Source organism: Nelumbo lutea, chromosome 2, assembly GCF_056320005.1.
Source record: "Nelumbo lutea isolate HS-2025 chromosome 2, American lotus-T2T, whole genome shotgun sequence".
Lineage (NCBI taxonomy): Eukaryota > Viridiplantae > Streptophyta > Magnoliopsida > Proteales > Nelumbonaceae > Nelumbo > Nelumbo lutea.
This window is the reverse complement of record NC_142685.1, coordinates 16,784,525-16,800,905: the sequence shown is the minus strand read 5'-3', so window position 1 is coordinate 16,800,905 and position 16,381 is coordinate 16,784,525. Positions and strand designations below refer to the sequence as shown.

At 36.9% G+C, this 16,381-nt stretch overlaps 1 protein-coding gene across 1 annotated transcript; it reads right to left on the bottom strand.

Moving 5' to 3' along the window:
- Positions 1-1,107: 1,107 nt before the first annotated feature.
- Positions 1,108-15,645, bottom strand: LOC148868864 (mitochondrial uncoupling protein 1-like). The gene is made up of 9 exons (XM_088970482.1): positions 15,240-15,645; positions 13,575-13,793; positions 13,386-13,464; positions 13,070-13,203; positions 12,886-12,984; positions 12,573-12,677; positions 11,229-11,303; positions 2,046-2,132; positions 1,108-1,442 (listed from the first exon to the last, which is right to left on the bottom strand). The coding sequence occupies exons 1-9, from the start codon at positions 15,549-15,551 to the stop codon at positions 1,413-1,415; spliced, it is 1,140 nt and encodes a 379-aa protein (XP_088826608.1). The 5' UTR covers positions 15,552-15,645; the 3' UTR covers positions 1,108-1,412.
- Positions 15,646-16,381: the final 736 nt, after the last annotated feature.

The following is a 16,381-nucleotide window of genomic DNA, read 5'->3' as shown; positions in this document are numbered from 1 at the left end:
TTCATGGTTCTTTGGTAAATCATTTTGCCATAACCGCATAAATACGCTTTAGAGAGTGCTTTCCACGTCAAAATTATATCATTTTAGTTTATCTCACAGTTGTGTCCATTTCGAAAAATAAAATCATACATATTGGCAAATACCCCCCCCCCCTTTGAGTTTCACAAATATTGTTGTATTGCATGCTGGATCTTGGTTGGTGCCTTGACCTCTTTGTAAGTTAAGGGTGTGTTTGAGGAAGACACAGAAACGTGGTTCGATTAATTAGGGTGATGTTTGGTATTGTGGTTGTTTCTGCTTGAAACACTGCCATTCCAGTACCACTCAGGCGTTTTGAGTTTAAATGTGAATTTTTCGTTTGGTTGAAACTGTTTTGAGTTAAAAGTCATAAAGCATTTCTTCTATAAATTGGTGTTGGGGGAACATCAAAATGATGTTTCCACCCTAAGCTGCTCATTTGAAGTTAAATGACCTGATTCTTAATTGGCATCCCATGTGGCAGTGTAGAGAATTATTCTGATTATATACTAGCAAAAATGGGCATATACCATCGAAAACCCATAAAACCTACAACCAAAACAATGGGTTTTTTTTGTTCTGTGTTTCTAGAACCATCAGATATACATCTAGATGTTATCATGTTAATTCTGTGCAATGAGGCAATCATCAGAAAACATTTATATTTTAAACTTGACCTTGGTTGAGAGATCAGTATAGTAGGATGGTGTCACATCGAATACAAACATTTCATTTAAACGTCTCAAGAATCAATGTCAATACCAAACACGGTACTGCTCAAAACACTTGTCCAAGGCCTTGTCAGCATAAGACCCAACAAACAAGTTTCATGGCAAAACACATTGGCAATTTGACATCAAATGCCATTGCCTCTGTAAATGTTTGAGCCTGAAATGGAAATGGTACCAAACACAACCATTATGATGTGTAACGGAACAAATTGTCATCACCACGGGATTAGGTTGGATTTACACAGCATAGGGCAAGTGACAACCAAATCCTTATTACAGTTTGAGCAGGTTGGCTTCATACAGTTTATCTGCATAATGGTCATTATCCTCTGCTTGCAGCTGCATATCACATGCTCTATGCCTCAACATTTTTCAGTGTATGGCCTATTGCTTGCCAATGTAACCAGGGTTGTTACATGTATAACCGATAATCGATCAAATTCAGTGGCAAAAAGCCTGTCTAAAAGTCCCAAGAAAAAAGTACAGGGAAAATGAGATGATTCCTCAAACAAATCAAGTTTGTGTAAAAATTACTGCAATTGTTCCATAAGGACATTTTACCAATTAAGAACCGATAACGATAAAAAAGGAGCCTTATTTCACTCCAGCAAGTTCCAATTGTTCTAAGAGCAACACCTACCCACTGATACTGTAAAGCTTCTTCTATACTTCCCTCATGAATCTTTTTTTAGTCTGTCAAGATCAAGGAGGAAAAATGAGCAAGACATGAAAGACAAGCGTGAAGGAATTTTGAAGATCACTCATAATCAGTTAAAAAAATGAACCATTGCAAGTGCCTCCATATGTCTAAATAGACTCAACAGTGAAACCAAATTTTCTATTTATTTGTTTCTTTATTTACAGAGGCACAGAGCCCACTGCTTGGTGTGATAGTAAAATCTCGGGCTGATAAGTGTGAAAACACTTGTTCAAGTCTGAGAGAAACTACTTTGTGCCAAAAAAAAAAGAAGCCAAATGCTAGGTCTGTATCCAGTCAACTCCCAGGACCCCAGCTAGTTGGGGTCATCATTGAGTAATGGCCTTTCATTTTATATATTTTATTCCTTTTTCAAATTTGGCATTACCCAACGAAATCAATGGGACTATAATCCCTTGGGGTCTATCAAAGATGAGATGGTTCTCCAGATCCAATGCTTTTACAGAGTCATTATCCCTACCTCTCTCAGAAATGGATTAAATTCGGTACTTCCTAGTATTAAACATTGGATAAAATTAGAATTTCCATAATATAAAAACAAGTATCAAAATGCATAAAAATAAATCTATAAAGCATACCTGCTCTAGAGTTAGAAACATGATCACATTCCAAGATCCCAGTCGACCAAAATTTGGAATGAACCCCTTATAAAAAGCAAGAGGCCCCTGAAAAGATTAACCATCATCACCACAATGTAGTCCTTACAAAAATCAACTGGCCCCTAAAAAACATCAACCAACTGCAGAACTATGTATTAAAAGAATAGTTCCTTATTCCAAGTTTTCCTACAATGCCAACAGCAAATACAGAGACAACTCCGTTGGTTAATGGAATAAAACATGCTATTCACACAAGTTAGCTAGTACTGGTCAAATCTTTAGAGATGATGAGACAGCCTAAACAATTGGATAAAAAACAAAATCACGTCAAAAGAACAAGAACAATATTCACTTCTAGATCGACTATAAGAATGAGAAACGAAGCATATAGAACAAAAACATCAACCCTTGTGAAGCTAGTAAAAGTATCCACTAAAGCAACTCATATTTGTTCACGAAGGATACATGACCCCCCCCCCCCCGCAAGGTTAATGTGTCTTGTTGGGATGCTACCTGTTGAAGATTAATTAGTTTTATGATGTTTTTCTGAGTAGATATTTTATGCTAGTTGTTAGATAGGAGGTGGGGACCACAGTAGTTATGTGAGTCCAAATTTTATTATGTTTTTTGAGTGTTATATATGCTGTTTTATGTTTTTCCACCCTATAAGGGCATAGTTGTCTTTGTATTGTTCTATTATTTTAGTATAAATAATAAGTGAAGGGGGAGGCCAGATTATTGCTCTCTTTTCTTTTCAACTTCTCTTCTTCTCCTTCTCTCCTCCTCTCTTCAAGAAACTACTTTCTTTCTTTTTTTTTTTTTAATTCAGCAGATTCCTACTTGGTATCAGAGCATCGGCTAGGGTTTCTTGAAGCATTCCCATGCAGCGCTGGATCAGCCGACTGCATGAAGTAGTAAAGGGCTGATCGATCTGCTATAGATTGCCCAGTTCTAAGAGTTTTTGGTGGGATCTAGACATCAGGAAGGTGATCTATTGTTCGGCATCAAAATCAGGAATAACTGGATTACGGGGAAGAGTCCCAAAAAAGTTGGACTATTTGTTTTTGATTTGATATTGGGTGCCCAGGTATTGTTAGTTTTCTTTTGATTTTCTGAAGAGGGCGGTTTGATTTCTGAAATTTTCTAAGCCTCCCGAAGTGATCGATTCACTTTTCTCTTTGTTGGGAGGCGTGGGGAGGAGAGAGATTTCCCTCCAGCTAGCGTTTTCTTCTTCCGGAAGGGTTGGTTTCTATGTGTGTGGTATTAAATTATTTTTTGAAGGTCTCCAATCTATTTTTTCTTACTGTTGAATTGTTTGAAGTAAAATGAAGAGTTGGAATACCGAGATGAAATCTACCGGTACTGTGGGATTGGGTGTTGGAGGTAGTAGTGATATTTTTGGGTCTGAGATCATTACTACAGTAAAACTTGATGGTACAAATTATTTGGAGTGGGCACAATCAGCTAAGATGGCTATTAGTGCCCGTAGAAAATTAGGGTATCTCACTGGGGAGGAGAAGAAACCTGACACAGACTCTTCCTGATGGGTGCAAGAGAATTACATAGTAATGTCCTGTCTGTGTAATTCTATGTTACCTCATATTGCAAAAAATTTCCTATGGGCTAATACTGCTAAGAAGATTTGGGATGGAGTGACTGAAACCTACTCTCATAAGCAAAATGAAGCCAGAGCCTATCAGTTAAGAAATCAGGTGATAAGTATGAAACAGGGAGAAAAACCTCTTGCTATATATTTCTCCATGCTAAAAACCCTATGGCAGGAAATAGATCACTTAGAAATTGTGGTATGGGAAAGTGTAAATGATGCAACAACTTATCACAAACTGGTAGAGAGGAATAGGGTTTTTGAGTTCTTGACAGGGTTGAACCCTGAATTTGACACTGCTAGGCAGCACATTTTTTCTAGGGAGGGTGTGACACTCTCTCAGGCCTATGCTTTGGTCTCTGGAGAGGAGAGTAGGAGGAATGTAATGCTGAGACAGCCTATGATTGACCAGTCAGCTATGGTTGGTACAACAAAACCTATGCCGAATGGAGATAGGGGGACTAGTGAAACTAGAAGGGAAGATAAGAAGGACTTGGTGTGTGATTGTTGCAAGAAGCCTAAGCATACCAGGGACACTTGTTGGAAGCTTCATCCAAATCTTATAACTGCTTGGATAAGAAACAAGAAAGGAAATGCAAATGTAGCCACTACAGGAGACTCTTCAGCCCCTCTCTCCCAAACTAATTGGGAATCCATTGCAGTAGCAGCAATGAGAACAGAATTGGAGAGGTTTGGACAGCTTATGAGTAAGAAAGATTCACCCAGCTCTAGCCTTCCAGATGGACAGCAGAATGCAGGAGCCAACTACACCACTTCCTTTGCACATACAGGTAGTTCATATGCAACTGCAAATCTTGCATCCACTTCAGGTAAGGAGGGACCTCCCTGGATTATAGACTCAGGAGCATCTAAGCATATGACTAATGCCCCTACCTTTTTTAGTTCCTATCAGTTGTGCTCCGGTAGAGACAATCTCTACAGCAGATGATTCGCATATGCCCATTGTTGGAAAGGGGACAGTTAGAGTGACCAATGATATAACTCTGTTTTCTATTTTACATGTCCCTAGACTTCATACCAACCTACTGTATGTTAGTTCTTTGACAAAAAAATTGAATTGTTCTGTGACCTTTCTTCTTGGTAATTGTGTTTTGTAAGATCTGAAGTCAAAGAAGATGATTGGGAGTGGTCGTGAAGTGAATGGAGTCTACCTTCTGGATGAGATTCCGAGACATCAGGGCCATCATGTTAGCAGCAGCAGTAGTAGTGGGCCCGAGTCAGTGAACCAGATTACGCTTTGGCACAATCACTTAGGACATCTTTCTTTTAGTTATTTGAAATATCTTTTCCCAAAGTTGTTTAAGTCTGTTCAATTATCTACTTTTGAGTGTGAGAGTTGTCAGTTAGGAAAGCATTGTACACAGTCTTTTAAACCAAATAATAAAAGAAGTACTTCTGCTTTTAATATTGTTCACACTGATGTATGGGGACCATATCAAATCTCTTCCATGGAAGGATTCCGTTACTTTCTCTTGTTTGTGAATGATTATACACAATATTCTTTGATATATTTGATGAGATCACGTGATGAGGCTCCTAACTTGGTACGACAATTCCACCAGATCGTTCTCACACAATTTGGAGTGAGAACTAAGGCTTTTAGATCAGATAATGCCAGAGAGTACTTTGAGAAGGGCCTAACCACGTATCTCTTAGGATATGGTGTAGTTCATCAGAGCAGTTGTGCATATACACCGCAACAGAATGGAGTTGCTGAGAAGAAAAACAAACACATTGTAGAGGTGGCAAGGAGTCTTATGGTGTGTGCTTCAGTTCCTGTGCAGTTCTGGGGAGATACAGTTCTTACAGTCGTACATGTGATTAACTGTGTTCCTTCACGGACTTTGGGGTTTAAGGTGCCATTTAGCCTTCTTTTTCCAAATGGAGAGATATTTCGTATACTTCTGAGGGTTTTTGGTTGTGTTTCTTTTGTTCACATTCTTGGCCCTCATTGCAAGAAATTGGATCCTAAGGCCAAGAAATGTGTTTTTCTTGGATATGCTCAGAACCAAAAGGGGTATTGATGTTATGACCCATTGTCGAGGAGCAGATTTGTCGCTATGGATGTTACCTTTTTTGAATCCACATTCTTCTTCCCGAGTGGTTCTCCTCAGGTGGAGAGTTTTGGGGAGAACTCACAATTTGTTCCTCTTCCTGTTTCTGTAGTGCCTCCGTCGGTTCAGCCAACATCTATATCAGTTCAGCCACCACCTACACCACCAGTTCAGCCAGCACCTGCACCTCCAGTTTCATTACATGAGCCACTATGGGTAGCCTCACAGCAATATTAGTGTCAGTAAATGATGGTTGACTCCACACATCCTCGACCCACACCACTCTCTATCAGTCCTTCTGAAACTCCAGATTCGGCAAATACAGTTCCAGGTATTCCTCTTGATCCTAAGCCTGTTATGTTTTCTGATGATAATGTTTCTGTCCCTAACACCATTGTTGCAACTGATCCCACTGACCTTAATCTTCCCATTGCACTTCGTAAGGAGAAGAGAAAGTGTATAACCCACTGCATTTCACACCATCTTTCCTACAATGCCTTATCACCCTCCTACCGTGCTTTTCTTTCTTCCCTGGATTCTGTGTCTATACCCAGGAATGTTACTGAGGCTCTCTCCAAACCTAAGTGGAAAACAACCATGCAAGATGAGATGGATGCTTTGGTCAAAAACCAAACTTGGGAAATAGTTGATCTCCCCCCAGACAAGGAGACAGTCAGATGTCGATGGGTATTCACAGTGAAGTATAAGGTCGATGGCAAGATAGAGAGGTACAAGGCAAGGTTGGTAGAAAAAGGGTATACTCAGACCTATGGTGTTGATTATCTGGAAACCTTTGCACCAGTAGCTAAGATGAGTTCAGTTCATATCCTTTTATCTCTAGCAGCCACCTATTCATGGCCCTTGTTCCAGCTTGATGTCAAAAATGCTTTCCTCAATGGTGACTTATAGGAGGAGGTATATATGGAAATTCCAGTAGGCTTTTATGAAAATGTTGGTAAAGGAAAGGTGTGCAAACTTAGAAAATCTCTCTATGGACTGAAACAGTCACCTAGGGCTTGGTTTGATAGGTTCAGAGGGGCACTCGTCCGTTTTGGATACACACAGACACAGTCTGATCACACCCTTTTTGTCAAGAGGAGAGATGCTTTGGTGTCAATTCTAATTGTGCATGTGGATGATATAGTGGTGACAGGAAATGATCTGGAGGAGATTGATGATCTCAAAAAATTATTGCAGCAAGAATTTGAGATCAAAGATCTCGATGAGTTCAAATACTTCTTAGGGATTGAAGTTGCAAGATCCAAGCATGGGATCTTCATTTCACAGAGAAAGTATGTACTTGACCTTCTGCGAGAGACTAGGAAGTTGGGGACCAAACCAGCAGACACTCCTATTGATCCAAATCACAGAATTAATGATGTGGATGGTGAATTGGTAAAGGATGTGGGGAGATATCAAAGAATGGTGTGCCGACACCTGTATTTGTGTATGACACGACCAGATATTTCTTATGTTGTCAGTGTTGTGAGTCAGTACATGCATGCACCTCGGGTTCAGCATTGGGAAGCTATTGAGAGAATACTTGCATATCTGAAAAAGCACCCTGGCAGAGGCATTCTTTTCTCAAATCATGAGAATCTGAAGCTAGAATCTTATACAGAAGGTCTACATCAGGAGTGTGTACCTTTGTAGGTGGAAACTTGATCTCTTAGAAGAGTAAAAAGCAAGGTCAAGTGCAGAGGTTGAGTATAGATCCATGGCTCATGGTAACAACCGGAGAAGTTTGTTTGCCTTATGTCTCTTCAGAGTTGCAACTGGTTGATGTTCTCACTAAAGGGGTGGCAAGGAACAAGCTTGAACATGATCTACGCAAGTTGGGAATGTGTGACATTTACTCCCAACTTGAGGGGGAGTGTTGAAGATTAGTTAGTTTTATGATGTTTTTCTGAGTAGATGTTTTATGTTAGTTGTTAGATAGGAGGTGGGGACCACATTAGTTATGTGAGTCCAAATTTATTATGTTTTTTGAGTGTTATATATGTTGTTTTATGTTTTGCGCCCTATAAGGGCATAATTGTCTTTGTACTGTTCTATTATTTTAGTATAAATAATAAGTGAAGGGAGCGGCCAGATTATTGCTCTCTTTTCTTTTCAACTTCTCTTCTTCTCTTCTTCTCCTTCTCTCCTCCTTCTCTCTTCAAGAAACTACTTTCTTTCATATATATTTTTTAATTCAGCAGATTCCTACTCTACCCTTCAAAACATCAACCCTTGTGATAGACTTAAAGGAAATGGAAACCTAGGAGTAGCTCCAATAGGTGATCAAATGAGATAAAGTATAATAAGATGTTTTGGTCATGTGCATAGAAAACCACCAACAGCACCCATCAGAAGCAATTTGTTGCAAGTTGAAAGGGCTAGAAGGGCTTGGGGTAGACCAAAAAGGACATGGGTTGAAGTAGTTAGAAATTATTTAAGTGCCCATACTTTAACAATGGATGTGGCATTAAATAGAACAGACTGGCGAAACAGGGTTAATATAGCTGACCCCATATACTTGGGTTAAGGTTTGGATGATGTTGATGATGCATTCTTTGTCTAAAAAGTAGAGAAAGCTCAAATCACCTTTTATTGGTTTGTCATTATATGTCTCAAGTGAGAAATCGCATTTCCCCTCTCTTTTTGGGAAGTCATGGACAGCTCCACAAAACATTATGGATGCAAAATGCAACATTTTGTCAAATAAAATGAAATTGTTGTGACAAAGCACATGGGCTGGTATTTTATGGAGAACTTATGGAGAAAAGAAGTGCTAGAGTATTTGAAAAGAAATGACACTGTGTGGAGTTCTTAATTGATCTGGCCAAAGTGAGAACAGCCCATTGGGTGTTGGCATGTAAGGATTGAGAAATTTAAAGGTGTCACAGTGCATGACCACATGAGAGGATAGTATATTCTGGCTGGAACAACCAACAGGGCTAAATTTTGATGGTCACAGTCTTGGCAATCTATGTGAATATGAAGTGGGTAGAGGATGAAGGAGGTAGAATCCTGCTTAGATTTTCAGAACCGGTAGAATTTGGAAATTCTATGAGAGCTGAAATGGTGGCTGTAATCCAAGGCCTAAAATTGATAGCTCAGCAGAACTGGAAAAGCATGGTTGTTGAAAGAGATTGCCAAGTAGTTATCACATGATTAATATCAGTCGGGAAGCCTCTTTGGATGTTTGCTTTTCTTTTGAGAGAAGCTAAGGCCTTAGGAAGAAACCTGAACTGCTCATTCAGGTGGATTCTAGGTCTGCGAATGTGGTGGCTGACAATCTAGCAAAAGCTGGGTATCATAGACACATTGTTTTGATCACTGTTAGCTGACAAGGCAAGACTGTTTATGGGGGTATGCTACTATGCTGAGACCTGGGAATAAATTGTAAACTGTGTATCATAGACACATTGTTTTGAGCACTGTTAGCTGAAAGCTGTCTTTGTATTGTCCGTGCTGTCTACCTTTGGACAGTATAGTTTCTGAGCTTTTCTTGAATGAAGTACATTATCAAAAAAAAATTATTAGATATAATATGAACTCAGTCACTTGTTCTAAGTCAACAAGCCTTAACCTTAAGCAAACCCAACTATGGAAAGAAAATAATAGTGCAACCTTCATTTCTTCTAGGAGCCTTAACCTTTAGAAAAGAAACTAAAGGCTCGGTTTGTTTGCAATGCAAATTTGACATGGATGCAAGTTTTGCACCTGGTTTGTTTGTAACCATGATTTGCTCTCCTACTTGATGCAAAAGTTGCACTTTTTTCTAAACCTATACTCCTTGGCAGTATGAACTTTGCATCCTGAAAACTTATGCAAAATTTATACCAGCTTCCTCCTACCTTAATTCTCTCTCTCTCACATAAAGTAGGGGCACATGAATTTACTTCCCATTTTCTTTCATATAAAGTGGGGACCGTATCATTCTAGTTCCATTACAAAAAAGCAAGGTCAAACCTGAAACAAAAGTAAACCAGAATTTACACTTGGCTCATTTGCATTTCTATGCATTTAGACCAATTCAAATTTCAAATACACTGCAAACAAACTGAACCAAAAGAAATGGGAAAGAAATAAATAAGCAATGAGTAAATACATGCTCTCTAGAAGTAAAAAAAGATGATGGAAGAGATGAAATTATAAAACTCAAACAGGGATATCCATTTGATTGCCCATAGTGAAGGACAGAATCAAGACACAATGTTATGCAGGTGAAGCACTTTATCATACCTTGCAATAACAGGTGCATGCAATTTCCTATCATTTAAATAGATGGCACAAATCCAAGAAATCATGCTTCTGATCTTGGTAGCTGAGCTGTATAACTACTAGATGCATGGTTTCAAATGTCACGACATTTCACTAATGCGCCCGACATATGTCGATGTCGAGATTCACCGACATGAAAATGGATGGTAATATAAAAATTACATTATTTTGGTCGACATTTCCTGTATTTCGGAAATGTCGACCAAATCGGTCCAAATAACAAAAAAAAAGACAGTTTTTCCTATTATGTTGATAGGATGTCGACTAGTGTACATCAATAATATAATATATTAGTATATTATATTAATATAATACAGTATATTAATATAAATTATTCCATTAATAATTTCTATTTAATATTTCAAATAAAATGTCTATAAAAAAGAATTAACAAAATATAAAAACAAAAGAATAAGTTAATTACTTTATAATATAAAACATAAAATATTTTCAAGTAATAAAATATTAAGTAGTTAGTATTTTAAAATATTTATTAAAATCATAAAATGTTTATTAAATTTTATAATAAATCATATTCTACATTTAATATAAAAAATCAGAATAAATTTATTAAATTTTATACTAAATCATAATTTATTATAAATTTAGTACTAAAAATCATAATAAATTCATTAAGTTTTATAAGAAATCAGAATTTATCATAATCTTAATACTACAAAAAGGAGAATCAGTTTATTAAATTTATAATAAAACATAATGTATTATAACTTTAATATTTAAAAAATCAGAACAAATGTATTTCCATTTACTAGTGTGAAATAAATATATTAGAATTTATAATAAATCATAATTAAAAATAAGAAAAGAAAATATCTGATAACCTTGTAAAAACAGCAAAATGCATAATAAATCAGTAAATTGTCATTTACTAATTTGTTATTGATATTAGTTTCTTAGCTTTATATAATCGTTGGGAATAAGATAATAGTCTAGAAATATGTATTAATGCTTCTTTTATCATTTTACAAAATATCATTGCATATTTCATAATATTTCCACAATGTCTCTAATTTTTACAATATTTCCCCTCGACATTTCCGACATATGTCCTATATTCTGGTAAGCGACATTTCCATCGACATCGACATTTTAAACCTTGACTAGGTGTAGTTTTCAAGTACAACTATGGCAATATAAGGTAACTAATTCAACTAGATGAAAAAGGGAATATGAAAGGAAAATTGAACCTACATCATTTTTCAATGTCTTAATGAAACAATCAAGTGTGCTTTTGTAGGTTGAATCTCCCATCATTCTTGACTTCACCTACAACATAACAATACAATATAAATATTGTCCTTTCTAGATGTAAAATAATATACATATATGACTTAATGTTTTATTAACAAAATGAATAAATTGGCAAGGATGTTTAACCAGTTTAAAAACAAACAAGCAACCAAATCATTTACTGCATTGTCAAAGTAAAATGGAGACATCTTATGTTAAACCAACTTCATCACAATTAAGAATATGCAAGTGAATAGCCCTCTCCATAAGAAGAGTCATTCCTTAGATCACGGAAGCCAGAAGCATTTTACAAATTTTCACTGGCACTGTCTCCACATAACCCAGAATGAATTAGAATTCAGATTGTACTTAGTAGAAGATATCTTGATAGCTAAAGAACAAACTATTTTAGTAATTGACATATATATCTCTGGTCATGGTAACCAAGGTCCAATTTTCATATGTAGCTCACCTATATGCAAAATTATGTTTTAATAACTTGATCAAAACTTTAGTAGTACTAACAGGAAAATTGTTCCATGTTAATCTTCAGAATTTAGAGAATTTGCAGTTGAAGGTCCTTCATTTTTCTTGCAGTTTATAAAAGTCAAACTTGTCCATTTGATTTGATTTTAGTGTCATTAGAAATATCTATCCAAAAAACCAAGACCCTGTGAATCCAATGTTTCTTGAAAGAGTTAGGACCTTTTTTAAGTAAGATTTAGGACCATTTTATTGATGTAGTTGACGATGAGAATTTAGTATTTCTAATTTCCAAGTCTATCATGCAGTTGCTTCAGGTTTATCTAATTATGGTAGGACAAGTAGTGAGTATTTGGCATATCTTATGAGTTAAGAGTCCACATTCCACATTTAAGGGGTCATTACTTGGTGTAATGGTAATCTCAGGCTGACATGTATGAGAACACAGGTTCAGTACCAAAGGTTAGGTCCATATCCAATCCACCCCTCTGAAGGCCCCAGATGACTGGAACCAACAATGAGTAATGAATGACCTTTATGGGTAATATATGGGATCTGCAAAAGAAGAGGAGGGTCAGATAACCAAGCATTTCCTACTCATAAGTTTACTAAACTGGAACCAGAAGGAATTAAAGGAAAAAGGAATTTGCATTTTAAGGGGAAAAGTACCATATTATCTACATGATCTCAACCAGAGAATAAAAATATTTTCATTGCTGGCAAACCACAAATGCATCTAATAAAATATTTATAGAAAAAATCATACACAAGATACTAAACCAATCAGTTTCAAGTTATAGAAAACTGACAAAGAAAGCTTACCACATCAACTGGAGAACCAATGCACACTGCAAAAAATCCGGCCCCCAAACCGGCTAGAAGATGAGTAAAAACATTATCTGTGAATCCTGGAATGTTCAAAATTGTCTGCATTGGGGTAAATATATCAGACATGAACTCAAAACATCATAGGAAAGAAAAAGACTACCAATCAAACTCATTAGGGCTGCAAGTCAGGTTGCCCGATTTGAAGAATTTAAACTACATCAGGAGGGCTCAGCCCAATGAAAACTTAACAAATTCCCAACCTAACCTGACACAAGTTGCACCCTTAAAATTCATGTTCTGATTTCACCTGTTTCACTTGGTCGTAGCTGGCCAGTTCAGCAGCATTTATGATAGCATTTCGTGCTATATTAGGCCCAAGCCCAGTCCAAAGAGCCCCTAGTCCTTCCTAAACATCAGAAAATAGTTAGTAAAGTTGAAGAAACAAATCAAATGAACAAACACCAAAGCATTTTTCTTTTTATAAACATAACTTGTCTGATTATTGTGGAATAAGCATTCAGTGCCCCAAAATAACGCCTTGGCACCCCGGGTGACAACTTTCCTTCCGCTTGGAGTCGAACTTTAACAAGATCAGTTGGATTAGCCACTGTAATAGCTAGAGCACCTATATGATTTACATGTACTGCGTTCAGCATATTGAAAGACAAATTGAATAGTAAATTAAAGCAATATGAGAAGTTAATGCACACTATAAGATAAATACAAGGGGAGCATAAATGAACAAAAAGAAGTTGATATGATGCATTTCTTAAAGAGAGAAGGGTTAAAGTCACTAGATGTACTCACCAGTCGTAAATGCAGCAAGGATTTTCTTGGATAAAGGTACATCCCCAACAAAATCATTACCAACATAGAAGGTCTTGACCTGTGCAACATGTAATTATACATAAAATTTCAAATACACACCATGCAAATCACACATATGCACAAAAACACAATTTAAAGTCGGTGGGACAGAATAAATTCAAAACTTGCCGGTTCATATAATCCGATTCTTAAACCTCCATACAGGCACTGGCGATGTAATCCTGGTATAATGCCTTTCCAGAGTGCTGCCGCACCTTCTTCCCTAGCAATGGTAGCAACGGTACCCAACATGCCCCTGTATTTAGGTGAAACCACTCCAGCTCCAGAAGCTGCCTTTTTTTGGATCTGCAGCCTAACTTTAGCAGTGTCCAAAGGAATAGTACAAAGCTGCATGGAATCCATACACCATATAGATAAACACAGAATTTGATTTTTTTTATAATTGTCAAATTGTAATATATAGAAGTTTCATTCCATTCAGGAACTCATTATAAATGTCTGAAGTAAGCCAATGTGAATTTAGCTCATTGCTTCTTATGAAGAAATTGCACTATTTAGATATACAACTGAATTAAAGCCCTATCTTCCAAGTCTTTGATTCAAACTAAAATGAGGTGCAAGTTGAGCTAAAGGGGCTAAATTGAGATTCTTTCCAAAGGAGTTTTTCAGTCATTTAGTGTCTCTATCTTTCAGTAATATTAATGAATGGGTTGACTGCTCAATAGTTCTTGGCTCTAACACCTTTTTTTTTTTTTGGAGGGGGGCTCAGTAATTCTCTAACACCATTGACTTGTTGATAAGGGATTTGTACATCTTGTTTCACACTTCACTTGATTATTTCACATTTTTCTAAAGTCTACTAGAACTAAATTTTGGAGGATTTGTTTCTACTTCATATCTGGCATCTAGTGTTATATCATTGCTTCCATCCTGCCATTGGAAAATTTTATATCACCATAGATGTCACTTTCTTTAAATCCACCCCTTTCTCTTCCCTAGGTGCCTCTCTTCAGAGGGAGAATTAAGAATATTGGAGAAGAGCAGTTCTTTACATTGCCAATTCCTATGACGGATGATGCCATCTCTCATTTCCTAGTATTACAGACATGTCATGCAAAGAATTGCAAGTGCGTTGGAGAAGACCTATAGTGGCTCCTATTGCTGATCTACCACAACCATCAGAATCTGTGAAAAGAAAAATGTGGTGTGCTTCTCGTTTCATTTAGAATTTTATTTTCTACAATTGCATATGTCCTTCATATAGTGTTTTGTTTTCATCTATTTCTATCTCTAAAAATATGGCAGAAGCCATGTCTAATCCTGAGTGGAAGGGTACCATGAAGCATAAAATGGATGGTTTACTATGCCTAGATGTATGGAGTGGAGTACAAAGAGACTTTTGCATTGGCAGCAAAAACGAATTTAATCTGAGTGTCAATATCTCTCGCTGCTCGTTTCTCTTGACCATTATACCAGTCCAGTGTCAATAATGCCTTTTTGAATTGGAATGTTGAGGAAGAAGTTTACATGATCCCACCACCAAGATACTTTAAGTGAGCTCATGGACATAAAAATTGAACCATTAAAATACATAAAGAATCGTTGACCTTAAAAAATGCATAAAGAATTGATCAAATAAGAAGTCACATAAAATTAGGAATCAAAACTTCTAACAACCGCCCAAAAATGCATTTTGGTTGCTGGAAAATGTAAAAGCATAAAAATTTCGTAAAAAATACATATAAAAAAATGTAAACTAACGTGATCAGACCAAACACAAATGGTGAATTGGTCTTGTAAACTGAAGCAACTCAAGTCAGAGATCATATGTACCTCGGCAAAACAAGCGGCGAAAGCGCTGCTAGCGAAGGTCCCAGCAAGCGAAATTTCGGTCGTTGACCTGGAACCGGCCACCATCGTTGAATACAAACGACGGCGGGAACGAAGTACGGGATGCTGGAGAACGATTTCAGTGAGGATGAGCCAGGAAGGGATCGAGGTCTTACATAGGAGATAGAATAGAGCAGAAAAGGCGGAAATAAGGAAAAGAAAACGGAAAACGGCCTTCGTTAATGGGAATCTACGAAAAAGGAAAAATCGAAGGTTGAGCAAATGGCTCTTCACTCTGCTCTTCCTCGTCATCATCAGTTACTCGCATTGCCACTGGCACTGGCACCAAATATTTCCTACTTTCCATCTCATTTGCACTCATTGCACTGAACTTATTTAATATTCACGCGAATAAAGACAAACAGAAAAAATTATTTAAAATTTAAGAAAATTAGATAAATTACGATGTACAACTGTTCCTGCTCTGCGGGAGTCTTCTGCTGATCTAAAACCGTTTCTAAACCGATAGTCAACACAATCGACGGTCTGTAGAGTGTTTAGGAAACAGTTGCTTTCATGAATGCAAGCAGTGTTGTAAAACTCAGACCAAACCGGACGGTTGACCCGATTGTAGAAGTCCAGGTTTTTATGTCCGGTTCCGGTCCAATCATACAACACTGGATTCAAGCAACCAGCTGATATGTGCTTCTGGAAAAGCCTAATACAGATTTTCCAATCCTTTGGGTGCCGTTGTGATGTTAAATGGGTCCACTTAGGGCTGCAAACGGATAGATCAGAATTTGATTCATTAAATTCGAATTTGGATAAAATGTAATCCGTTAGATTTGTATAGTATAATCACACGCCGGATTGCAATTGGATATTAAATACCATTAATGAATTAAACTAATAATGATTAAAATATATGCATTGAAATAAAGGAATCAGGGAATGTAGGTGTGCAAGTAAAGAAAAAAAATGAAAATATATCTTAACTTCTACTGCTATACAAGGTTTGTTAAGGTATCTCTTTTCCATCCTTTTCCTACATTTTTTTAAAATAAAAAACAGCCTTAGATATAAAAATTGCAATTCTTTTAAGTGTCTTGATTTTTTTTATTTTTTCATATATCTTAACTTAGGCT

Excerpts from the sequence above, each read along its gene's own strand:
- LOC148868864 (XM_088970482.1), bottom strand. The coding sequence starts at position 15,551 with ATGATGACGAGGAAGAGCAGAGTGAAGAGCCATTTGCTCAACCTTCGA. Across the intron at positions 12,678-12,885 it reads GCTACGACCAAGTGAAACAG|ACAATTTTGAACATTCCAGG; the intron begins GTGAAATCAGAA and ends ACCCCAATGCAG. Across the intron at positions 1,443-2,045 it reads TGTTTCTAACTCTAGAGCAG|ACTAAAAAAAGATTCATGAG; the intron begins GTATGCTTTATA and ends TGATCTTGACAG.